We start from the raw sequence: 24,668 nt of genomic DNA on the forward strand, positions 1-24,668 counted from the left end.
AAAGGGTTCACAAACTTTCTTGCACCTGTACCTTGTATATCTGTGGCTTGATTTTCTTTGCTTTAAACTCATGTCACTTTTGTGTTTGTTTGCAGGGAGACGCGGGAGTTTGCAGGTCCAGGTGGGGAGTGTCGTGCGTGCCATACTGAGTGTTTACCACAGGACGGGACAGAGACTTGCAGAGGAGAGGTATATATTTATTTTTTTCTAGCATTTTTTTTTACCATTCCACACCTTGATATGCTTTAAAGTTCATTACTGTGATTGCCAGCTCACATTACAGCTTTTCTAAAGGTGACATTTATGATTTAAAACACCTTTATGTTAAATACATGTAATAACCCTTAATAGCTCATGAAATGTTACCGTTTATTTCTCCTTTGATGTGGCAAAAACGGTTCAGATTCCACATACGTCAACATTTTCTACAGTCCTATTGATGGACATTGTACTATTAATACAGAAACAGTCCAGCACTCTAAATCTGAAGTGTCTGTTTATTTATTTAGGGTGTGTTCTTTCATGCTGTGATGTCACTGTTGATGTAATTAATAACCTGTTGTGCAAGGTTATAACATGGTAAATAAAAATTCTGTCTATTACACCGTCTATTAGCCGAAGCTGAAGCCCTGTGATGGATTGACGCCCCCTGTCCATGGTGTGTTTTTGCCTAGCGCCCAATGATTCCGGATGGTACCAGACACCACACAGCTTTGACCAGGATAAATTGGCTGCTAAAAATTTATAAAATGAATATAGAATTTATTTTAAACTCTAACGCTTTCAAAAGTATTTCCATACATCAAGAAAGGCACAAAGCTCTTCTTCCATATGACAGTGAAAATCTTCAACAAATTAATTTATACAATTCTATTTAATACCTGAAAAAATGCTGTAATAATGATCTTTCTGAATACAGAGTACTGAGTCTATAAATACGCAAAGACTGTAGCATCAACTGGGATTAAAAATCATAGTTACACCTGCGCTGAGATCTTAGCTTTTCTATTAACCGGCCAGGGTATCACACACAAGCACATTAGGCTGTGCCTGTACGAAGGAAAAACAGTCAAAATTTTATTGCTGCAGTACAGTTGCGGCCTCTGCTGGCTGATAGACGTGCCTGCACTAGCTATGGATCATATGGAGAGCCCAGCATGTCTGAACTGTTGTGGGCAGATAAAATATGTGGATGGTGACTATGCGCATGTCGAAGGGGGCGTGGGATAGTCTCAGCCATCCTTAGCCAGTGTGGGGAGCGGTGCTAGAGGCATGATTTCAACAGAAGACTACAAAAAGAAAAGAAAGAAATCACAGTTACTCTGTTAACATGTCATTACCTCAATGGTAATGTGGGCATCTGGTTGGTAGCCTTAGGCTTGTGCTTGGTTTCTGTTTTGCCTCATTTTGGATAGAAGTGCCTGCCAAATAAATACATGAAAATGTCACGATGTGATGATGATGATGAGATATGTAATAAGAAAATTAAAAACAGCATTTATAATATAAATATATCATTATAGTTCTCAAAATTCTAACCACACACCCACTGTGTAGTGCCATTAGGAGGTACAAAGACCTGCTGGACCGGCTTGGCAGCCTCTAAGCTTTGACGTGCTTATTGAGTAATAACTCTTTATCAGCAGCAGGATTTAAGGGTTTCTATTTAGTTGTTTACACTGGTGCAACTGCTGACAGATTGAGCTGCCATGAATGTTCCATGAAATGTTAATATTCCCACCACTGTGTGTGTGTGTGTTTGTCTAAGGGAGCAGATGATTGTGTGGCATGTTCTAACCTGATGGATGGCCCTCATTGTGTGTCATCATGCCCCAATGGAGTGATTGGGGAGAAGGGGCAGGCTGTTTATAAGTACCCTAACTCTAAACGACAGTGCCAGCCCTGCAACCCATCCTGTGAGATGGGGTAAGCTTTTTTATTAAAACAATGAAATGTCCTTCTTTTTCTTTTTTATTTTTTTTACAAAATTATAGTGATTTTAACAGTGACTGCAAGATTTAAAATCACTGACCATGATACAATAATACATTGATACAATAGTACATGCTCATTGCCTAATTGATTTAAAAACCTTAAATTTTCTAAGTGTGAGAGCAGAATGTGGTGATCGAGTATATCTGTATGAAGGTATGCCATGTTCAAAAAAGTTGAAAGAGTTGTAATGTTATCACCTGACAGCAAGAAGGTCCGGGTCTTTTCTGTGTAGAGTTTGCATGTTCTCCCGTGTCTGTCTGGGTTTCCTCTGGTGCTCCGGTTTCCTCCTACAAATCTAAAGACCTGCAGTCAGGTTAACTAGGTGTTAGTGTGTTTGCCTTGTGATTGACTGGCGACCTTTCCAGGGTGTTTCCTACCTTTCACTTAGTGAATCAGACCCACCACAACCATGAATTGGATGAAGCGGTGGTAAAACAGACAATGAATAAATGTAAAGTTATGAAAATGAAAGACAGCATGAGAGACAGCATAAACTAAAAACAATGTGTTTATTATAACCATTTTACAAGGGGTATGTAACACTGCAGAGCCACACAGTTGGTTAAACTTATTATATTTGTACAGTAATACCTACTGTTGATTCATGCTTCTTTTTTCCCTTCAAGATGCACCGGCCCTCATTTAAGACACTGCATAGATTCTGACGGTACATCCGACAGGTCAGTGTCTACCTCTGCTGGTGAAAAAACAGCAATACCATACTCAAAGTATATTTATATCATGATTATTTTCTTGTTTCATCTCACTGGCTGATGTGTTCTGGACTCAGTCCTCATATTGCAGGTGTAGTGAGTGGCGTGTTGGCAGGTCTAATCGTGTGTTTGGCACTTGTGGTGATGGCATTGCTGTACCGTCGTGGCCTGGCCATTCGTCGCAAGAGAGCACTCCGGAGATACCTGGAGAATGGAGACGTGAGAATTTTTCAACATAATTCCCATAATTACAACATAATTACAAGTAAAAGTATTTAATAAACGAATAACTAATAAACTAGTAAATTAGTGGGACAAGAATAAATCAAGAAAACTGTGCAATGATTTAAAAAATATTTTTACATCACATAGTATGTGTTTTGATTTCTACTTTCAGAACACTGAGCCACAGGAACCCAGTGAAAAGGGAACAAAAGTCCATGCTCGCATTTTGAGACCTAACGATCTGCGCAAGGGCAAACTTTTAGGATCAGGAGTCTTTGGCACTGTGCACAAGGTCTGACATCCCCAATACAATGTCATTACTTTAGTGGTAGATTCTGTTTTGCAAGACCTCTTCTATCAGATCCTAGACTCTTTTCTGTGTAACAAAATAAGGTCTGACACTGAAACTCTGTCCTCCTCAGGGTTTCTGGACTCCTGAAGGGGATTCCTTGAAGATTCCTGTTGCAATAAAAACCATCCAAGACCGCAGTGGGCACCACAACTTTACTGAGATTACAGATGTAAGCCTTTTATTACTATTATTATTAATATTAATATTATTTTGATTAGAAAAAAATAATATAATTTAAAAAATTATATTATATTATAATTTTCTTGATTTATTTAAGCAGAAGTAAAGTAAAAAGTCAGGCCTCAATCAAATTAATTTTTTATTAAATTTGTTTATAATAATTATTGATTCAATAATGAATTAAATGCGTCGAATATTTTATCAGGAGTTTACGTAATTCACAATTATGCAGTGCATGTCCTTTTGTTTAGTTTTCCCAGCTTTCTTGTTTATTGTATTACTACTGTATTTAATACTTTTATGTATTTATACAGACACCTACATAAAAAAAACTGACCACATATTTTATAAAATATAGATGTTGTTACTTTTAGTTTTTGTTGTTTATGGTTTTTTTTTGTCATATTGCATTTAAGTGTTTTATCAGTAATAGCACGATAGTTCTAGCTAATTAATCTTAATAGAATAGAATACCTTTATTTGTCGTATATACATATACAGTTGTACAGTACAATAAAAGTCATTCTTCGCGTATCCCAGCTTGTTTGGAAGCTGGGGTCAGAGCACAGGGTCAGCCTTTGTACAGTGCCCCTGGAGCAGAGAGGGTTAAGGACCTTGCTCAAGGGCCCAAAAGTGGCTGCATGGCAGAGCTGGGATTCAAACTCTCAACCTTTCAATTGATAGCCCAAAGCCCTACCCACTAGGCTACCACTGTCCCATTAATTTGTATCTTAATACAGCATTTTGCATAACAACAATTTATCTGCTTTAAACAGGGTCCTATGAAATGTGCAATGCAAAAAAACACAGTATACCTCATATGGTTTTGTGAGTTTTAATTTTTTATGTTAAAATGAGGTAATGCTGTAATTGTTGTAGAAACTTCAGTGTCAAAGATATTCGGGTTTTTTTTTATTTATTTTAGTTCGCAGCCCAACTGCCCTGTCTTACAAAACAATCTAATCCTGGAAAAACAACTTAACATTGGATTTTGTGGTATCAGTATGAAGTGCCACCTAATAATTACAATAATAACATTATTTTAACAAACTCTACCCGACAGTTTATCTCTCAGTACTATAATAAAATAAATGAACTTCAACTAAATGCAACTAAAACTATTTATATTTGTAATTTTTTTCTGTAAATTGCCATTTCCATTGTCTGCCTTCATTGCATGTGGTACATAACCCAGATTCACACGTCTAGTGTTTTTTACTCTTCCTTTGAACCTGAACCAGCCACCATAACTTTTGTATCTTTCCATCTCCATATACAGCATATGTTGTCCATGGGCAGTCTGGATCATCCGTATATCGTACGATTGCTGGGAATCTGTCCTGGACAAAGCCTGCAGTTGGTCACCCAGCTCAGCACTCACGGCTCCTTGCTACAGCATCTTCGCCAAAACACTCACAACCTGGACCCTCAGCGCCTCCTTAACTGGTGTGTGCAGATAGCCAAGGTAAGAGTCAGCAGCTCTTTAATATTACTGGTTGGAATAACCAGCTTGAAAATTTTCATCTTGAAGTATGGCCCAACATTCTACCATAGACCGTTCAGATCCTGACTGCAAAACCGTATTTACACTGTATTTACACTGTGTTGGAGCCAAAGTGTTACCTTAGTCCTTATTAACTGCTTGTGATTAATATTTTATAGGTTTCTGGTGTATCCATACCCAGTTGTTATGCTAGACATTTACTCAGATACATATTTGTGGATGTGCTTTAGGGTATGTATTACCTAGAGGAGCACCGCATGGTCCACAGGAACCTCGCTGCTCGGAACATCCTGCTGAAAAGTGACTATATCGTGCAGATCGCTGACTTTGGAGTTGCTGACCTGCTCTATCCTGATGATAAGAAATATGTCTACAAGGTAGGTATTGATTGTTTATTCATTGCCAGCGATTTGGGACATAAAAAGTATCTGATATTTGTGTTCACAATCATCTGGTTCTCCTATTTTGTGTAGACTCCTATAAAATGGATGGCATTAGAGAGTATCCTGTTCAGGAGATACACTCACCAGAGTGATGTCTGGAGTTATGGTGAGATGCAGAGCTCTATATATCCTGTTACAGAGTTCATCGAAATGCATGTGTTTTAATTATTTTCTCTGCTTTCCTGCTTCAGGTGTGACAGTATGGGAGATGATGTCATATGGAGCAGAACCATATGCATTCATGCATCCTCAGGATGTTCCCAGTCTGCTGGAGAAGGGCGAGCGGCTGGCACAGCCACACATCTGCACCATTGATGTCTACATGGTCATGGTCAAGTGTAAGTCAGATACTGGGCATTGTAAACTTCTCCACTAATATTTTGCTAGCCCACCACCACTGAGATCTCCAGAAGAGGGGAGGTTGTTATGACCCATATGCATACATGCCCATGGTTTTGAAATAGGACGAACAATGTAGCTCATTGTTAGTTATTTGCATACTTTCGCCAATTTAGTGTATTATGTATTATGGAACTCCACAAACATTTACCCAAGGAGGATATTAACCACTTCCCAGTCAACTTGCAACGGCATTTTGAGTTGCTGCAATGTTCTACCTGGTATAAACACTGAGATGTGAAACTGTGGCATGATAAGTAAGCTTAATTTCTTTTTCTAACCTTTTTCTAGGTTGGATGATTGATGAGAACATAAGGCCTACATTTAAAGAACTGGCTAACGAGTTTACCAAAATGGCAAGGGATCCACCTCGTTACCTGGTCATTAAGGTTAGAATCTAGAGAATTTGATTGACATATGAAGACTTTTGTACCAGCTCTAATATGAACTATTAATAAACCACTGTAAATTTTCTAACTCAATGCAGAAGGATCAAAATGGTAATGCAGCAGATGAGATCAATTTCCGAGAGCCCAGGCTAACGCAGGCTGAACTGGAAAGTGAAGATGAGGAGGTGGATGATGGCTTCAATACTCCTCCGCTTCACATATCACCATCAAGGAGCCGGCTGCGAATAGGCTCTTACAGGGTATGACTGTATTCTTCTACAGACCTTTTACTGCAGCGTTTCTGAAGAGATGTTAGAAAGATGTTAAAGTGTACTTTATTTTATCATTTACCATTTAGAGTAACACAGGCCAGTCCATGCCGGTGGGGTACCTGCCCATGACTCCAAGTGCCGGGGATGACTTCAGACAGGTAAGCTACTACATTAACCACTAATACTGCATTAACATTTGAATATATGTTCTTTTTAATATAGTTTGGTGCCAAAGTTGTGTTTATGCCTTGAAATTAGCAACCTTAACAACACGTTCTGTGTGTGTGTGCATGTGTTACAGCAGAGGTCCCAGAGGAGACGTCTAGGTTCGGCTAGAACTACCTCAGAGAGCTCAGAGGGAAGGGGCACCATGGTGGACGTGGAAATAGGCGACATTACATCACAAGATGGCAGCTTACGGAGGGGACGCAGTCGAGGAGACAGTGCCTACCGGTCCAACTGTGTCTCTGTAGCATCTGATCCCTTGTCCCCAGGGATAGAGGTAGTTGAAGAGGATTCAGATGGGTACGTCCTGCCCAGAAGTGCCAACATCTCAGAAAGAGGTACAATCTTGTTATTCTTGTGCTTTTAAAGCATTAAATCTGCCACTTGTTGTAAGTGACTTTCATTTGTACTTATTTGTCTTTTTTATAGATGTTTTGTTGACTCGATCCAGCTCTAGGGCCAGCAGGGCATCCAAGAATGGCAGGATTCATTTATCACCCTTAGTTTTAGTCACAGATCCCCTGCAAGAGTATGAACTAATGAACAAACGGTCGTCTCATTCACCTGGAACAGCCACAGACGTTTCTAGCAACGTTCCTGTCCTCCAGCAATCACCCTGTACTGATATGAGCTGTTATAGCAGCCCTTCACCACAGGAACCACTTCAAACACAAAATGCCATGCAATGCAATGGCACTTCTGAGAAAACTGAAGATGAGGGAGAGTCTAAAAATGACCATTCTGACAATATTGCAGCTCAAGATGAGAGTCAGTCACAGCAGACTGTGGGTGAGTATGAATATATGGACATAAGGACTGATTCAGCACTAGAAGATGCCCAGATCAGCTCTGCAGAAGTACCTGAAAGCTCAGATGAGCCCAGAGAAAATGTAATTTACCAGAATGCTTCTGAGCTATCGGTAGTGACCGGCAATGCCAGCAGACTGAGCAGCAAGCCGGACGAGGACACGACCGTCGCCGTTCAGCCTGAAGAATACGAAGACATGAACTCATGTGGGAGAGTAAGCATGTCAGGTGCTCAAATGGAGTACCAGAACTTTCCAGCCAAGGGAAGAACAGTGACAGGAGACGATAAACACGTCCCAAACATTAGGGCATTCAGAGGAGCATGTGCTGGAGTGGATGAGAAGAACAGCAACACGTCTTTTGACAACCCAGACTACTGGCACAGCAGACTGTTTCACAAACCCGACGCTGTATGCACATAACAAAATACAGATTGATTTAGACTTAGACTGTGGCAGCTGGATTGCCCACTGAATTTTATGACCTCATTTGTTAAAAGTGTATGGACAGATCTGTGTTTAAATTGTAAATATGAACCTGTCAGTTCGATATGTGTGGGGATTATTATTAAATCAATCTGTGTACATAATTGTGTCTATTTTAAAGGGAAACAACATGTATCATATAGATTATCAGATGCATTAGCGATATCAGGGCTAATATGACATGTAACACAATTTTATTGAAATACCAGAGGACCCAATGACTGTAACAAAAACACTGCCTTTTAGTATTCCTCTGAAAACCATTATGGATAACCCGTTAAATCTTCTTAAAACAATATTTATATATAATATTATTATATACTTTCCATTTTTATGTGAAATATGTTATCCTGTTAAATGCTGAGAATTATACATAAATAGTCCTCATAATCATATTTTCTCCTGTGTGAATTACGGTAAGATATAAACTTAATTGCCTAAGTGTTTGTGTTACTACTAACAGAATTACCCAGTTTACAACAAACAGTTGTCCACATGCGTAATGTGTTAATATTTGCTGTTAACTTCATTACTGATTTATACCTTTATTTCATTTAATATCTCATGAGAAATAAAGTTTCCCCATCTGTTTTTCCAGTAGCCCTTGAATGCAGCAATAGACTGTTAAAAATCATGATACATTACAATATTTATCTCTCTATATTTATCTCCATATATTGTGTGTGTTTCTGTCAAGTGTAAGAAGATTTGAGATTTAGCCTTCAGTATTGCTTCATCAACTCCAGCGCTAGTTTTTGGTGGTTTATAGGTGGATGTAACAAGTTTAGGGCAGCAAGAGGAACTTTGTAAACACAGCTGCTTTAAAAATGAGAGAGCAAAACAACTTTTAAACATAAACAGGTTTGTTAGCATCTCTGACATGGTTTCTCCTTCAATTTTACAAATACCCAGATACATAAAAGGAAATGTGTTGCACAAATGGATCAAGGTTTATGACAAGTACAGATTTTTACCAGACTGATGTAACAGTTCTAAAAGTACTTTTACTGTCTAAAAATCTATTATCCATTTATTTTATTGCTGAAATGAAGACCACTGTTAGTCATTAGGAGTGTGCGCAGGGTTATGGACAGGGGTATGCGCAGGAAGCTTTCAATCCTAGCTCTGCCATGCACCCACTCTTGGACCCCTGAGCAAGGCCTTTAACCCTCTTGGCTCTAGGGATGCTATACAATGGCCAACCCTGTGCTCTGACCTCAGCTTCAAAACAAGCTGGGATATGCGTAAAAATGTCATTATACTGTACACATGTATATGTGACAAATAAAGGCATTAGTTCTATACAGATCAGCATTCTTGGTACAGGCTGCTACATGCTTTCTGTTCACATAACCTCACAGACACAATAAATCTGGTAGTCTTACTTTTGAACAATAGAGGAGACAGGAATGCCTTCCCTCCCACCCAGAGACCCAGAGAGCAGGTTAAATGATCCTGTGTAGGATTCCCACCCATGGCTAGCTGTGGTTTTTGTCTAGGAGAAAACAGGGATTAAATGTTTCAGGATACTTTTCTGTCCACTCAGGAGAAATATATGTATTTATGATATAAAAATGGTATAAAATCTAACACTGGAAGTGTGGGTGCAAAAAAGCTGAGTCAGAGTTTGATCTGGGTTTAAACCTTACTAATTGAATTTTTGCACCTGTTAGCAATAGATGTGGTTAAAACACCTAAATGAATCAAAGAGGATAGCTGTCCATATACTTATGGCCACATTGTGCATAAAGACATAAGTGTGTTTCAAGTAATTAAAATAATGTATTATAGGTGTACATTACAGTTAGATAGAGATCATGTTTTAGAAGGATCTGTATTCATATTTTTAAATACCTGTAAATTCCTGAGGTTTGTTTTTCTGAAGTGGAGAGATCATTCCTTTTTATAAGTAAATGACCTTATGACTGAAAAAGAAAGACTAAAAATACCTAAAATGTGTGTACATGTGCACCATTATACAGGGGTTGGACAAAATAACTGAAACACCTGGTTTTAGACCACAATAATTTATTAGTATGGTGTAGGGCCTCCTTTTGCGGCCAATACAGCGTCAATTCGTCTTGGAAATGACATATACAAGTCCTGCACAGTGGTCAGAGGGATTTTAAGCCATTCTTCTTGCAGGATAGTGGCCAGGTCACTACGTGATGCTGGTGGAGGAAAACGTTTCCTGACTCGCTTCTCCAAAACACCCCAAAGTGGCTCAATAATATTTAGATCTGGTGACTGTGCAGGCAATGGGAGATGTTCAACTTCACTTTCATGTTCATCAAACCAATCTTTCACCAGTCTTGCTGTGTGTATTGGTGCATTGTCATCCTGATACATGGCACCGCCATTGGATGCACATGGTCCTCCAGAATGGTTTGGTAGTCCTTGGCAGTGACGCGCCCATCTAGCACAAGTATTGGGCCAAGGGAATGCCATGATATGGCAGCCCAAACCATCACTGATCCACCCCCATGCTTCACTATGGGCATGCAACAGTCTGGGTGGTACGCTTCTTTGGGGCTTCTCCACACCGTAACTCTCCCGGATGTGGGGAAAACAGTAAAGGTGGACTCATCAGAGAACAATACATGTTTCACATTGTCCACAGCCCAAGATTTGCGCTCCTTGCACCATTGAAACCGACGTTTGGCATTGGCACGAGTGACCAAAGGTTTGGCTATAGCAGCCCGGCCGTGTATATTGACCCTGTGGAGCTCCCGACGGACAGTTCTGGTGGAAACAGGAGAGTTGAGGTGCACATTTAATTCTGCCGTGATTTGGACAGCCGTGGTTTTATGTTTTTTGGATACAATCCGGGTTAGCACCCGAACATCCCTTTCAGACAGCTTCCTCTTGCGTCCACAGTTAATCCTGTTGGATGTGGTTTGTCCTTCTTGGTGGTATGCTGACATTACCCTGGATACCGTGGCTCTTGATACATCACAAAGACTTGCTGTCTTGGTCACAGATGCGCCAGCAAGACGTGCACCAACAATTTGTCCTCTTTTGAACTCTGGTATGTCACCCATAATGTTGTGTGCATTGCAATATTTTGAGCAAAACTGTGCTCTTACCCTGCTAATTGAACCTTCACACTCTGCTCTTACTGGTGCAATTTGCAATTAATGAAGATTGGCCACCAGACTGGTCCAATTTAGCCATGAAACCTCCCACACTAAAATGACAGGTGTTTCAGTTATTTTGTCCAACCCCTGTATGTTAATAGAGAATTCTACAGAGAATGGTGCACAGGACATAGTATAGATTTATATATATTTTATACATGAGGCCCAATGTTTACAATGGTTTATCAAACTCCACCATACATGATCAAGCTAATTTTGCAGATCAGGCCATTACTTTCACAAACTAGAGGACAAAATGTTATAATGTGAATTCTGAGCGTGAACTCTGTGTTTGTGTTATATATGTGATTAAAAGCCATATTTCTGTATATGTCGGTGAGAAATCTGTCTGTCTTCAGTGTACAGTCTGAATCTGTATATAAAATAATGTTTTTTATAAAGTGTAAGTCTTTAAGCTTATCACAAAATATCAAATTCCTACTTAACATAAATGTTAATACATAATCTAATAAATGATTACTAATTTGACTTGTTGTGTCATTTTCATTTTCAAGGTTTGTAGCCCAGCACCACATCACTGGGTATAAGTGGTGATGAGAGAAACATACAGTGAGAAAAAAACAAGCATTTAACCACTTACTGTTGTTATTGAATATACTTCCAGTGCAGGTATCCATCTCAAATTGACCCATATAATGACCTTTCATTTATTACTAATAAATATTAACAACAAAACTAAATTGATTGGGTAAAAAACTTGTTAAACATCTTACAACTCAAGATATCTAATATAAGGAATAATTTGCTTTTTGCACCTTTGTGGCGTAAATTAAATTATTACTTTTGGAAAATTTTCTTCAACAAACAACATGACTTATGTTGTTTGAACATAATTCATAAAAAATGAAGGAGCCTAAAGTGTACCAGTGTTTCCTAAACGTTAATCATATTATATTTGAAACACACAAATGTAAAACAAATGCAAGACACCGCCTGACACGGTTTGTCAGGTGTCATGTGGCGCAGCGGTAAAACATGCTAGTACACCAGAGCTGCATCCGGCAGGCTGGGTGCCTACATGAACAACGATTGGCTGTTGTTTAAGAGGGGTGCCGGAGGGGACCTCATAACTGATGCAGTTACGACCTCTGCTGGCTGATTGATGGTGCCTGCACAGAGCCGAGGGATAATCAGGGTGGGGCTCCTCGAACACAAAGCTGATTCACATTTGAACTCACCTCGTGCAGGTTAAAAGATGCAGTCGGCTACTGCACACGTGTCGGAGGGGCCGTGTGTTAGTCACAGCTCTCCTCAGTCAGAGTGGAGGTCAACATCAGTAGAGAGGAAGCGTAATGCTATAAGGTTATTGGATACGACTAGATTGGGAGGAAAACTGGAGGGAAAACGCCAAAAAAAAAAAAAGAAGAAAAAACAGTTTGTTGTGGTTTATGTATTTATTAAATTATGGTTATCTGCATAAAATATCATGACCTTAAGCACAGGTGGGTCCAAAATCTGTTTTTTAATTTATTTATTTATGCTCAATTTCTCTGCACTTTTAAGGAGCTTCATTACAAGTACTAACAAATGTTTCCCTTTATTAGAAGAACTTTGATTACAAGAGAAATCTTATATGATATGATTAAAAATATATATATTTTCCACAAATCTTTGTTGAACTTTTTCCACTTTTTTCTTCTAAACGGGGCCGTTTACTCTGGATAAATAGCACCTTCTAAATCTGCAAAAGTTGATTATTCCTAGTAAGACTGAAGTTTTACTGAAGCCCTGGAAAGAGGACTCGGATTAGGGTACTCATGGGATCGCCACTGTTGGGCCCTTGATCAAGTCCCTAACCCTTAGATGCTTGGATTGTGCTGGAGCCTATCCCAGCTTTTCAATGGGCGCAAGGCAAAAAAAGTAACATTCTGGACGGGGCGCCAGTCCATCGCAGGCCAGACACACATATACACACACACATACACACACTCATTCACCTATAGGGCAATTCAGTGTCTCCAATTAACCTGACTGCATGTTTTTGGACTGTGGGATGAAACCGGAGCTCCAGGAGGAAACCCACGCAGACTCGGGGAGAACATGCAAACTCCGCACAGGAGGGACCCAGTACCATCTTGCTGTGAGGCGACAGCTTTTGATAAATAGGTCTGCTAAATGTGGTAAATGTACATTTATGAAGGCAGAATTTGTCAGATTTTACTGTTTGTATTTTCTAAATAAAATTATGTTTGGCATGTGTAAAAGGATTTTCACTTTACTCAGCATTATAATTCTGAGGTGCTTTTACACACAATGCTAAACAGGGTAAACCGCTCTCTCATGCGTCTCTCGGTTACAGGAAGGACTTTTATGTTGACGCTGTGACAGTAGCGGACATGTTGGATGTGTAAAGAGAAGAGAGCGTGGTTAAGCTGAGAGGAAAGTTGCGGCTGCACTGTTCTCGTGCTGTTTCTGTCTTCGTGTTCGTACTGAGAGAAAATGTCAGGAGAAGAGGAGCAGCAGGAGCAGACGGTCGCTGACGACCTGGTCGTTACTAAATACAAAATGGGAGCTGACATAGCTAACCGTAAGTTTGAGATTTTGGAAGCTGTTAGTTTATTTTACTGTGGAAGATGAAGTACTGGCTTCGCGCCACTTGTCTGGCTGTATCCTAAATGACTCACTTATTCCCTTAATAAGTGCACTACATGTACCCTGGACATGCGTCCAGCTTCTGCATGGTATGACATGCTCTATGGGGGCCATTATCTTATGGAGGGATAGAGTTTAAAGTTTATGGTCTATTTTAATAGAGTTTAAATAGAGTTTTGGTCTGTTTTGAGATAAATAAACAAATACATGAATAATGTCAAATTTATTATGTTTTTACACAGTTTTGTTTATCATTTGCATTTGGAAGTACTGATAAAGAACCCACACCCAAACTGTCCCACACCCAGATTAAAACTTTGAACACAAATTTGATATGAATTATTGTTACATTCAAGGTCAACATCAACCAGTGGGATACATAATACATAACAATCAAATTGCTTTTTTTTAGTTAACCACTACTATGAACATTACTATGAACCCTCTATGAAAATGGGAATACACTTTTGACAAGTTGTTAGTCCATTACAGGTTGTTACCCACTTACACACCTACACTCATGTGGAGCGGCCCATCCAGCATGTTACATGTTTTCAGGGGCTGAAAAGAAAACCAAACAGATAGTAACTGGAAGTGAGTTTTGACCCCAAGACCTTCATGTTGCATGGCACACTTATTACTAGGGATGTAACGATACACTCAACCCACAATGCGATACGATTCACGATACGATTTTTTTCAAACAAAATGAAATTGAAGACAAATTATGACAGTTTCTTTTTATTATTTCTCTTTAAAAAAAATAAAATACTGTATTTGTGCTTATCTTTTATTTATCTAAATAATGAATGCCCTTTTATTTTTGAGGTAGATACAAACTATGCCAAATAATGCTTATTGTGAAAAAAACTGAAATTAAATTTTAAAACAAGTCCAACATATAAATAAATGAATAATACAAATAAAGAAAGTATCCTCACATAAATAAATATGGCTGGAAAATCCCCTACCTGGCAACTTTGTGAAGTGCCGTCAACCAGGCAATGTGAAGAGCGCCAGTGCCCTCTGCGGTTTAAAGTAAATATCGATTCATCTTAAATGAATAACCGATTTGAATAGTGGCAAATTGTGCACAGATTTTCTAACTGCACATGTGGTGCATCGTTACATCCCTACTTATTACTGATGTGCCTTTGTGCCTCTTAATAAATAAAAATACATTTTTGACCCCAGTATGCAGCTGAAACACTTGAAGACATTTTGAACTGTGGTGTTTGGTAGAAGAAAAAAAATGCAAAAACAGAAAGTGCTTTGGCTAACAATAAAGCAGAATGATCCTGATATTATCTTCATAACATTTCAACACTGTAACACACTGCTAAAAGACTCAAATGATACATAATCAGTAAAATCCAAGGAATAATTTGAAGCAATATTAAATTTTCCATGAGGGAAATGTGAGGTTGCTTTTACATCTCATCATTTGATCTACTTGGTCGGTCACAGTCCGTTCACAAATATTTTCGTTGCATTTTAACGAAGTCTTATTATTTGGTGGGTGTCCTATCTCTTTTCCAGAGGCTTTACGAATGCTCATAGACACAGCCAAGCCTGGAGTCTCTGCGCTCAGCTTGTGTGAAAAAGGAGACGCCTTCATCTCAGCCGAGACGAACAAGGTGTTCAAAAAGGAGAAGGAGATCAAGAAAGGTAATAGTAGTAGCTTTCTGCTTAATGATCGGAGTGTGTCCATGTAAATGAGAGATTTTTAAGAAGCACTGTTTGTGTGTTTAACAGGTATTGCTTTTCCCACCTGTGTGTCTGTCAACAACTGTGTGTGCCACTTCTCACCCCTGAAGAGTGACCCAGACTACATACTGCAGGATGGCGACTTGGTTAAAATGTAAATAGTTTTGGATTGTATATATTTATTTATTTATTTATTGATTGATTTATTTATTCATGAGCTCACTTGGGTGGCAAAGCAGTAAAATATGCTAGCCCACTATTGCTGAAATTTGGGGATCCAGGGTTTGAATGCTGGTGGTGAATAGCCAAAACACCCTAGCTATTGGAAGGTGTTTTTGACAGTGCATTGTCAATGCCCAAGCACATATAGCAGTAGAGGGGTTGCATCAGAGAGGGCACCCGGCATAAAAACTCTCATGTGCCAAGTTTGGTATGTGGACCAGATTTACTGTGGCGATCCATATAGAAAAGAGCAGCCAAAAAATTAAATATAAATATATATACATATAGGAAATAATTGGATACATAATCTGAATTATGAAAGTATTTTTTAAAGAAAAACACTCTCCAGTGAAAAAGGGTGTTCAGCTATATTCAAACAATTAGCACAAACAATTGGGAACATAGCTTTGGAAGGAACACCAAAGAACAGCTTAAATTTATTTGTATCAGCCAAAATCAGGAGTTTGTTCTCTTTAATAGAAAAGTCTATCATTCTTTTTTAGTTGGTATGGCCATAATGGAGGACTTAAGTGAACAATAACCTTCTGTATAATTGCGTAACTCAATAACATTTGGGTACTTCAGTTGTTTGGGACTAATCAGACCAGTGTTAAATGTGGAGTGCTTTGCTTTTGTATTTGCAGTGATCTTGGAGTGCACGTGGATGGCTTCATCTCCAATATAGCACACAGCCTTGTTCTTGGTGCCACCAAGGTTTGTAACTCTTGGTTTTGGTTTGTTTTTTACCACTAGCTAGATAGTCTGGGCCAGTGACAGCTCAGTGGTTAAGGTACTGGACTAGTAAACAGAAGGTTGCCGGTTCAAGCCCTGCCACCACCAAGTTGCCACTGTGCAAGGCCCTTAACCCTCAATTGCTCATCGTGTTCCGCTCATTGTGTAAGTCGCTTTGGATAAAAGCGTCTGCGAAATGCTGAAAAAGTAAAGTCTGAATGTCAGGGTTCTGTGGACCTTTGTTCAAACATCACCTTTGGTCAGTTATGGTGGAACACTATGCTTTAATTTAACACTAATCTTTGGTAATAGAGATGATCTTAACTTTGGTGCTCTTGGAAAACTTGACTGTGTTAATCTGCCTATTGAGCCAGGTTAATCTTACTACGTTGTGCTTGTCTTGTAGGATGCTCCAGTGACAGGACGAAAGGCGGATGTGATGAAAGCCGCTCATCTTTGTGCTGAAGCAGCGCTGCGTCTTGTTAAGCCTGGAAACCAGGTGAGGGCACTTACAAATGTGTATTTGATTGCAGTCTTGTTATGTAAATGATTTCTGCAATGGTTCCTGACATTTTTGGAGCAGGGGCTTCTAAGATTAATTAGCTGAGTAAGGCTGAATTATTGTTTCTGTTTATGGTTCATTTTTTCAGAATACACAGGTCACTGAAGCCTGGAATAAGATTGCAGAGTCCTTCAAATGCACACCTATTGAAGGTGAGGTGCACCTGAATGACCTTTAGTTGAAGTCAACTGTAGAATCTTTTTTTACATTCATTACTGTTCACATATTTAAAGACAAAATGTCTGTGTAACATAAGTTATATTTTATATATTATTTTACATAATTATCACTAGTGCTCTTCTTTTTGCAGGCATGCTGTCCTACCAGCTGAAGCAGCACATCACTGATGGAGAGAAGACCATCATTCAGAACCCCACAGACCAGCAGAGGTGAGAGGGTGGTTTTTATATCATTGAATTTTGTTTACAATCAAATGTGACATGCTTATATGATGAAGAAGGACATTGAGCCATATCGAATCTACAACATGAGGTGCGTAAACAGTTCTGATTTGGTCTGCACTGTTTTTTTTTCCTTCTCCTATTTACCTTGTGTCCATTTGGATATACTTAATTTCCCTGTGTACCTAGGCAACCTGTGCCGGCTGCACCACACCCTTGCTGGCTAGTAAGGGCCACAGACTTGCACATAACTCCAACATGTGAAGCTGTCGGCTGCATCTTTTATCCCAGCATGGTGTAATACATGTTGGACTATGTATTTGTCTGCCACTTGTTCTGGCTCCTCAGCCACACAATAAGTCACCATTACAGTTGCAAGGAGGTGAATTCTTGTCTGTTTTCCCCTACCTCAGACAGCCAGGTGTGTCTGTTGAACGCTAAGCCAGGCCTGTGGCACCGCCCAAGCTTAAACTAGACTAGCATATTACACTGAAGTGCCACCCAATCATTAAAAGTTAAAGTGTTCTAAGCAAGTACACTATATAGCCAAAAGTGTATAAAATCACTTATGTAAAATTAATTATATGCTTTCAATTTTGCGGCAACAGTTTGACCAAGGCACTTTATTGTTACAGTATGACTCCCTAATTTGCTGTGAATGAAGCACCTAGTGTTAATGCAGTTTTTGCTAATTTCTTCAAATCAATAACCCTCGTTTTTATAGTGTCCCATTAACAGAAATACAGAGAACATAACATGATTCTCGGAACGTTAAAGCTCCCAGTAGGAAGTCGCCAATGTTCAGGGAAAAGAAGCAGCTGATGTGATGCACACATGCCAAAGGACGTTCAGTGGGGCCAAAAGCCTAAAAGCACTAGTGAACACGTTTGTTTTTTGCATTTTCCCCAGATTTTTTTGCATTTTAACATTTTAATCAAATTGTCATTTTTCATCAATAATAAAAAAAAATGTTCCTTTAAGATCAAGAAAATGCAAATATAGAAGCATGTTCATAAGTGCTTTCAGACTTTTGGCCCTCGTATGTGCTGGGCCTGCTGCTCTTGTGAGCCAGCATGGGTCCTGTGCCTGCTTTGAATGGTTGTGAGTGCAATGAGGAATTAGATAAGTCTAAATTAAAGGGAAAATAAGGGTTTACATTTGACTTTCCTATTGATTTAAAATATTTGTTTTTTTCTGTTTAGGAAGGATCATGAGAAGGCAGAGTTTGAGGTACATGAGGTGTATGCTGTGGATATTCTGGTCAGCACAGGAGAGGGCAAGGTAAGCAGCAGCTCTCAGAGTGTAGTGTCCTTTTAACATTGTGCAATGCTACAAGTTATAGTAATATAGTAACTTTAGTGTTTCTAATCCAGCCTAAAGATTCAGGACAGAGGACCACCGTGTATAAGCGCGACCCAAGCAAGCAGTATGGGTTAAAAATGAAGACGTCAAGGATGTTTTTCAGTGAAGTGGAGAGACGCTTTGATGCCATGCCCTTCACTCTCAGGTATTTTTGATTTTTGATTTGATTTTTGAATGCATTTACACGCACAGATTAAGGCTGTTTAAATGATGTAGTCAGAAAATACGTGTTTCCATGGCAGTGAGAAACCGATTCCCACTGTTTTACCCTTAATCTAGAAATGTTGAGAAAAGAAAGTAGTTTTTTATGATTTGGAAAGCTAAGAAAAGGGTTTTGCACTTGATTATGTGACAGGAAGCCATGAAGAAGTTTGATTAAACAAGATGAACTGCAGCATTCTACAGGCTTTGAAGTTAGTAAATATGTGTGATGGGACAAGAGCCTGTGTGAGGATCTGAGCTGTTCCTATGAGACTGTCAAAAACAAACCTGCAGGATCTGGTGGTTGATAAAGAATCCAACACAAGATTCCTGGTACTGTTGTCTGTCTGATTCTTTCTCCTTCTCCTCCTCAGGGCATTTGAGGATGAGAGCAAAGCCCGGCTGGGGGTGGTGGAGTGTACCAAGCATGAGCTGCTGCTGCCATACACCATCCTGCACGAGAAAGAGGGTCAGTCATTAACAGCCTGTAAACACATTCAACGTACAAAATTCACTAATCACACTACGACAGAATAATAATCTGACCAAATTGGCAGTGATCAGATTAAATTGCCAAAAGAATGTGGACACCGGGTTTTTTAAATATTGAGTTCAGGTGTTTTAGCCACGCACGTTGCTTATAGGTGTATAAAATAACATTTATAAAATGCATTATATGCTAGTTTTGGGGCAAGATTGGAGAAGAGCACTGACCTTAACTTCTTTAGGATTGCTGGACAGGCCGCCTTCTCTGTTAGTAGTGCCTGACCTCACAAATGCGCATTTAAAGGAATTGGCCACAAATTTCATCAGAAACAGTCCAAAATCTTGTAGGAAGCTTTTCTGGTGAAGGCTTAAGGGAGTGGCCGCTGTGTTTTTATAATGGGGTGTGCAGCAAGCTAATGGTCAGGTGCTTACATGAATGAATCCTGTCAGCCGCTCCCGTTAAGGGTCGTCTCAGCGGCCAATTCGTCACTACCGCTGCACCACTCAAGTGCTGCTGTTCTACTTAATGCCTGCTTTTTTGTCTAAGGCCATTTTTTCCCTCTCTTCCTAGGTGAGTATGTTGCTCAGTTTAAATTTACTGTGCTGCTCATGCCCAACGGACCCCTTAGAATCACCAGCAGCTACTATGATCCGGAGCTCTACAAATCTGAGCATGAAGTGCAGGACCCTGAGCTGAAGGTAAGCATGAAGTACAACTCCAAATCAGAAAAAGTTGCGACAGTGTGGAAAATGCAGATATATAAAACAGCAGTGTTTCTTACAATTACTTTGACTTTTATTTTATTCAGACAGTAAGGATCCAGGGTATTTCAAGAGTCTGATATTTTATGTTCTTTGTTTTTAATCTACAGGCCTTGTTGCAAAGCTCAATCAGTCGGAAGGCCCAAAAGAAGAAGAAAAAGAAGGTTGGTTCTTTTTGCAGTAAGAGACTTGGGACCATGTTGATTTAACATGCTTTTTAAAAAAAATGTATTTAACTCCTCAGTTTTCTGTTTCTTGAGCCTTGTTACTGACCGGTTCAGCTGCCAACGAGACAGATTGTTTATTTGACACTGTCAGATGAGCCACACATAATGGCGGGCAGAAACTGATGCTCACTGTTTCACAGCACCTGGAACTTCAACTTTAAAGGAGTATAATGACAAAAAGTACATGCTGACTAGTAAACTGTGAAACGGGGAGACCGGGTTTGCATTTTAGAAAGCAATCCAATGGTTTATAGTCCTGAAATAGCTTGTCATGGCTGGGCTGTGCAGCTCTTCAGTAAGATTTATAACCCTTGAAGAATGTAACAAAGTTTTACAAATCAACCAAGTTTTCATCCAGGTATTCTTCTCTAAATGATGATCACTGGCAGAGAGCTTAAATCGTCAATTTTCTCAGTCAGTATTGTCAACACTGTTTTCTGCTAGTTTGAAAACAATACACAAACACTGTAAGGATCTCAACACCATATAATATGTATTACTATATTTATTTATATTACTATTATTATAATATGTTTAATATGTATTACTTTTACTCTGCAATACTTGTGCTCATATCACTGTCTTCATGCAGGCCATTAAAACGGTAGAGAACGCCACCGGACAGCCCACGAAGGTGCCGAATGAGACTGACAAGTAGAGAATGATCTCTCTGCTTTCGACTGCCAACATTGCTGACCAACCAAGAACAGAACCGACATTGCCAGTCTCAATACGCCCCAAGCCATCTGGTCTTGCCTTCTACCTGTCTAACTACCTCCATGTTAGCTCTGTGCCAATGCTGTGGGCTCCACACATCTGTTTTGTGCTTCCAAACATCTGTATGTAGTCTCAGTGAATTGAACCCAGGCTTCTCTAAAGGTGGTTACAGATCAGGAGGTGCTACATGCAAACAGACCACCTGTATTTACAGAGGACACTTCCTACAGGGGACTGTGTTGAGTGGGTTTACTCCTTTTCCAAGAATATTTTCTTATCAAACTGTTGTTGTAAAAGAGATCTCAGTAAATAAATACAAAATGGCAGAACTGTTGAATTCTTGTCATCATATTTTTTTCTTACTCTTGTGTTCAAGTTCTGATGCTTTACCTGTTGTAATATTCATGTTTCAAGGCTTTTTAAGGAGTGATTTGTTTAACTGGAAAATTCTGTATTTGGAGCTTTTGGGGCATGTTTTGTGATGTAGCTTTATATCTACACTGAAAGTTCTAAGTGCAAATGAAATTCACAGACAAATCACAATAAAAAAATCTGCATTTCACACCACAAAGCATCACAACAGCTATATATAGATCAATGGACCTCACATCTGCCTTGTTAAAAAGTCTCTCACTGATTCTGAACATTTCCAAATGCACGTACTAAGATAGAGGTTACTGTCAACGCCTTGATAACACCATATTCTGTTAAAATACCTCTACTGAAGAACTATTTTATTTATTATTATTATTGTTTAGGGCTACATGCTGAATTAAAAGATTATTTGACCATATTTGCATTTGTTAGTTTTCTTGTTAAAAAGTAGCTGTTTATTTATTTAAGTTAACTATGTTATATTTATTTATATAACATAGTTGCATGGTTTGATGTATATGTGAAATATTTAAACCCCTACTTTATACACATTGCCATGGTGCCACCAATTACATGAAATTAGTACAGTGGTACATTAAATTACAGGCAGTTGTACCCTAGCGGTGAGGGTACTGGACTCATAATCAAAAGGTTGCTGGTTCAAGCCTCACCACTGCCAGGTTGTCACTGTTAAGCAAGGCCCTGAACCCTCAACTGTTTACACATTATACTGTCACAGTACAGTAAGTCACTTTGGGAAAAAAGTGTCTGCTTAATGCAGTAAATGTAAATGCAACCCACATACACCCCACCCCACCCCCAACTCTCACCCAGTACAGGTGTCCCTCTGGCCCATGCTGCCATGTGTCCTCTTTTTTGAAATCTAAATTAGTCACCCTACTATATAGACAGTGTTTATATCTACACTATATGGTCACAAGTATGTACAACCTGACCATGATCGTGTTGGAATCCGATTTCAAAGCCATAGGCATTAATCATTGAGTGTCATTGAAGTGGGTGCAGCACAGCACATGGGTTGTTTGCTGCAGTGCTCCTAGTGTTTTATAAAGGCACGGTTATGCTACGATTAGAGAATGAATCAAGCTTGCAGACATACTTTATCGCATCCTGCTACTGCTTCATTATTTAGTGGTTTTTATTAATAAAGTAATGACGTACAATAAATATACTGTATACTGTGCAGTGAAATCTATTCTACATATCATTCCCCCTTGTACTGTATTGATTACCTTTCTGTCAGTGGTTCCGTCTTAAATAACACCGTGCGCTACTAAATAGCGTTCTATTCTCCAATAGCTGTGCTACTAATTTAGCACCCTACTTAGTTTGTAGTGCACAATTTGAAACGCGACCACAAATAGACGCAGGCGCTATCGCGAGATCGTGACGTAACCTGCAGTATAAAATACTTCCATCCCAGCTATGACGCCCTCTTGAAGTCGTTACCTCCACTCTACGAGGTGAGGCACAGAGCTGCTCTCTTACAACAGCTTTCTCAATCCTAAGTAATCCTGATTATTAAAAAGCCATCCGGTACTAATTTCTTCTGTTTTGTTTTTACAGAAACGTCTCCAACATGAGAGCGAAGGTAAGTTTGGGATTTTCTCATTAATTAAAGGTTAATTGTGTGTGTTTAGATTAGCATGGTGCCTGGGCGCAATGTGGCTAATGGAGCTTGTACTGCGGATTAGTAACTAACTAGTGTCAGCAAAAAAATATACATTGACCTTTAACTTGTCTTTTAAAGTGTAATAACTTTACAACAAGAATATTTGTATAGCCGGACGGTGTTTAGAGAAGCTTTTGTTGGTAACGTCGAGGTTTGTGTATCCAAAAAAATGGCGTCTTCCTGCATTTACCTCAAACACGGACTAAATTGTGTGCAATATTTGCGTTCTAGTTGTACTGCAACGTGACTAATTGGTACTGTAACAGAATTTCTTATTCTAACAGGCAACAACTAAATTTATAATGTGAACGTTCATAGCTTAGCAGACGGGCCCTGTTAGCTTTAGCATTAGCTCTTTATGGCGTGGAGTGCTTAGCCGTACGCGACCGTTTGCTAATACTGTAGCCAGCAGTTGCTCAGTGTACTTGCATGTTGTGCTTATTTACTGGTATTTTAGTCACTGGTTTTAAGTTTTACTACATTTTATAGTCAAATGCTTAAAGGTGAAGATAGCAGGTTGATGCTAAATTATGCTTTAATTTGGTACTCGACACGATTTATAACTGCAGTAAATCATCCCATGTGAACTGTTGGAATTGATCCGACATTGTACAAAATGGATCTGAGTCTTGAGAGTAAAGTTCTGCTTTATATGCAATCCAGTTCAATGTATTGATCAGTTTCTATACTTGCTGTAGGCTTTCAGGACGAACGTACCTTTTTTTTAGTCACCCTTACCATGGACATCTTCCACTAGGCGTGTACATTGTGGCCTGGACGTTTTAGCTTGATTAGCAATACTAGAACAAACTAGTCTTTCCCACTGAAGCTACAAGTGTTGCATGGACGTTATAATTTTATTTATTAAGGCTGGAGCAAATCAATTTTCCCCCACTACAAGTGAGGTTGTTTCAGGGCTTCTTAACTGGTTATGATCTGCATTTAGTCCTGCTTCAAGTTTTTTAGGTGTCAAAGTTGAATCTGCTTAAACCTTAACTTAGATACTGGAGTGTTTGTGCTAGTGTTTCCTCACCATGTATGTTTGTGTAAATTAATCACTTGTGTTCCTTTTACAGTGGAGGAAGAAGCGCATGCGCAGGTAAGCACCTTATTTTACCACCCAGCTCGACTGTTGTAAATTGCAACACTTCATGGAAAATCTAATGGGTTCTTTTCATCCCTAGGCTGAAGCGTAAAAGGAGAAAGATGAGGCAGAGGTCAAAGTAAACTCCAACCTGTCTGCTGCAGCTGAGATCCTGTTCATCTTGGATTCCTCGTGTCTTGTTAAAAGCCCATCTGAGGTGACATTCTATGGTGCCTACCATCTGCCAAGCTGACCACCTTGATTGAGGAAGTGTCTAATGCCTGGCTGCCCAGTTGGAGCTTTTTCTTGACCATGTGAACTTTTTCTGGATTTTCCAGACTAATCAGTGCAGCGTCCTTTTGTTTATACCTGTTCAATAAACCTGGTTAAAAGTTTAA

General features: G+C 39.3%; 2 protein-coding genes and 2 long non-coding RNA genes across 4 annotated transcripts in view; 3 read left to right on the top strand and 1 right to left on the bottom strand.

Annotated features, from left to right (window-relative positions):
* Positions 1-8,589, top strand: part of erbb3b (erb-b2 receptor tyrosine kinase 3b) — a 29,897-nt gene extending 21,308 nt beyond the window's left edge. The window contains exons 14-28 of the mRNA XM_063016078.1: positions 96-189; positions 1,769-1,926; positions 2,622-2,675; positions 2,786-2,927; positions 3,106-3,225; positions 3,356-3,454; positions 4,745-4,930; positions 5,200-5,346; positions 5,443-5,518; positions 5,604-5,750; positions 6,103-6,200; positions 6,299-6,460; positions 6,559-6,630; positions 6,774-7,035; positions 7,127-8,589. Coding sequence (XP_062872148.1) covers positions 96-189; positions 1,769-1,926; positions 2,622-2,675; positions 2,786-2,927; positions 3,106-3,225; positions 3,356-3,454; positions 4,745-4,930; positions 5,200-5,346; positions 5,443-5,518; positions 5,604-5,750; positions 6,103-6,200; positions 6,299-6,460; positions 6,559-6,630; positions 6,774-7,035; positions 7,127-7,926 — 2,617 coding nt within the window. The 3' untranslated portion in view covers positions 7,927-8,589. The remainder of the gene's footprint in view (positions 1-95; positions 190-1,768; positions 1,927-2,621; positions 2,676-2,785; positions 2,928-3,105; positions 3,226-3,355; positions 3,455-4,744; positions 4,931-5,199; positions 5,347-5,442; positions 5,519-5,603; positions 5,751-6,102; positions 6,201-6,298; positions 6,461-6,558; positions 6,631-6,773; positions 7,036-7,126) is intronic.
* A 4,889-nt stretch (positions 8,590-13,478) lies between these two features.
* Positions 13,479-21,455, top strand: pa2g4b (proliferation-associated 2G4, b). The gene is made up of 13 exons (XM_063016077.1): positions 13,479-13,674; positions 15,279-15,407; positions 15,495-15,600; positions 16,313-16,382; positions 16,807-16,899; positions 17,051-17,114; positions 17,273-17,351; positions 18,566-18,644; positions 18,737-18,870; positions 19,301-19,395; positions 19,984-20,111; positions 20,285-20,338; positions 20,994-21,455. The coding sequence occupies exons 1-13, from the start codon at positions 13,587-13,589 to the stop codon at positions 21,057-21,059; spliced, it is 1,185 nt and encodes a 394-aa protein (XP_062872147.1). The 5' UTR covers positions 13,479-13,586; the 3' UTR covers positions 21,060-21,455.
* Positions 13,948-19,375, bottom strand: LOC134333914 (uncharacterized). Its single transcript, XR_010015425.1, has 2 exons — positions 19,215-19,375; positions 13,948-14,300 (listed from the first exon to the last, which is right to left on the bottom strand). It is a non-coding gene; the product is annotated as an uncharacterized LOC134333914 (long non-coding RNA).
* Positions 21,456-22,912: 1,457 nt separating the features above from the next.
* On the top strand, positions 22,913-24,668 carry LOC134333507 (uncharacterized). Its single transcript, XR_010015389.1, has 4 exons — positions 22,913-22,977; positions 23,081-23,105; positions 24,263-24,285; positions 24,371-24,668. It is a non-coding gene; the product is annotated as an uncharacterized LOC134333507 (long non-coding RNA).

The sequence above is a fragment of the Trichomycterus rosablanca genome, chromosome 19 (genome assembly GCF_030014385.1).
Source record: "Trichomycterus rosablanca isolate fTriRos1 chromosome 19, fTriRos1.hap1, whole genome shotgun sequence".
In the NCBI taxonomy this organism is placed as follows: domain Eukaryota; kingdom Metazoa; phylum Chordata; class Actinopteri; order Siluriformes; family Trichomycteridae; genus Trichomycterus; species Trichomycterus rosablanca.

What these genes read in the sequence shown, in the direction of transcription:
- pa2g4b (XM_063016077.1), top strand. Translation starts at nt 13,587, where the DNA reads ATGTCAGGAGAAGAGGAGCAGCAGGAGCAGACGGTCGCTGACGACCTG. An exon ending in GCCATGCCCTTCACTCTCAG is followed by an intron (nt 18,871 to 19,300) that starts GTATTTTTGATT and finishes TCTCCTCCTCAG; the next exon opens with GGCATTTGAGGATGAGAGCA. An exon ending in AAAAGAAGAAGAAAAAGAAG is followed by an intron (nt 20,339 to 20,993) that starts GTTGGTTCTTTT and finishes GTCTTCATGCAG; the next exon opens with GCCATTAAAACGGTAGAGAA.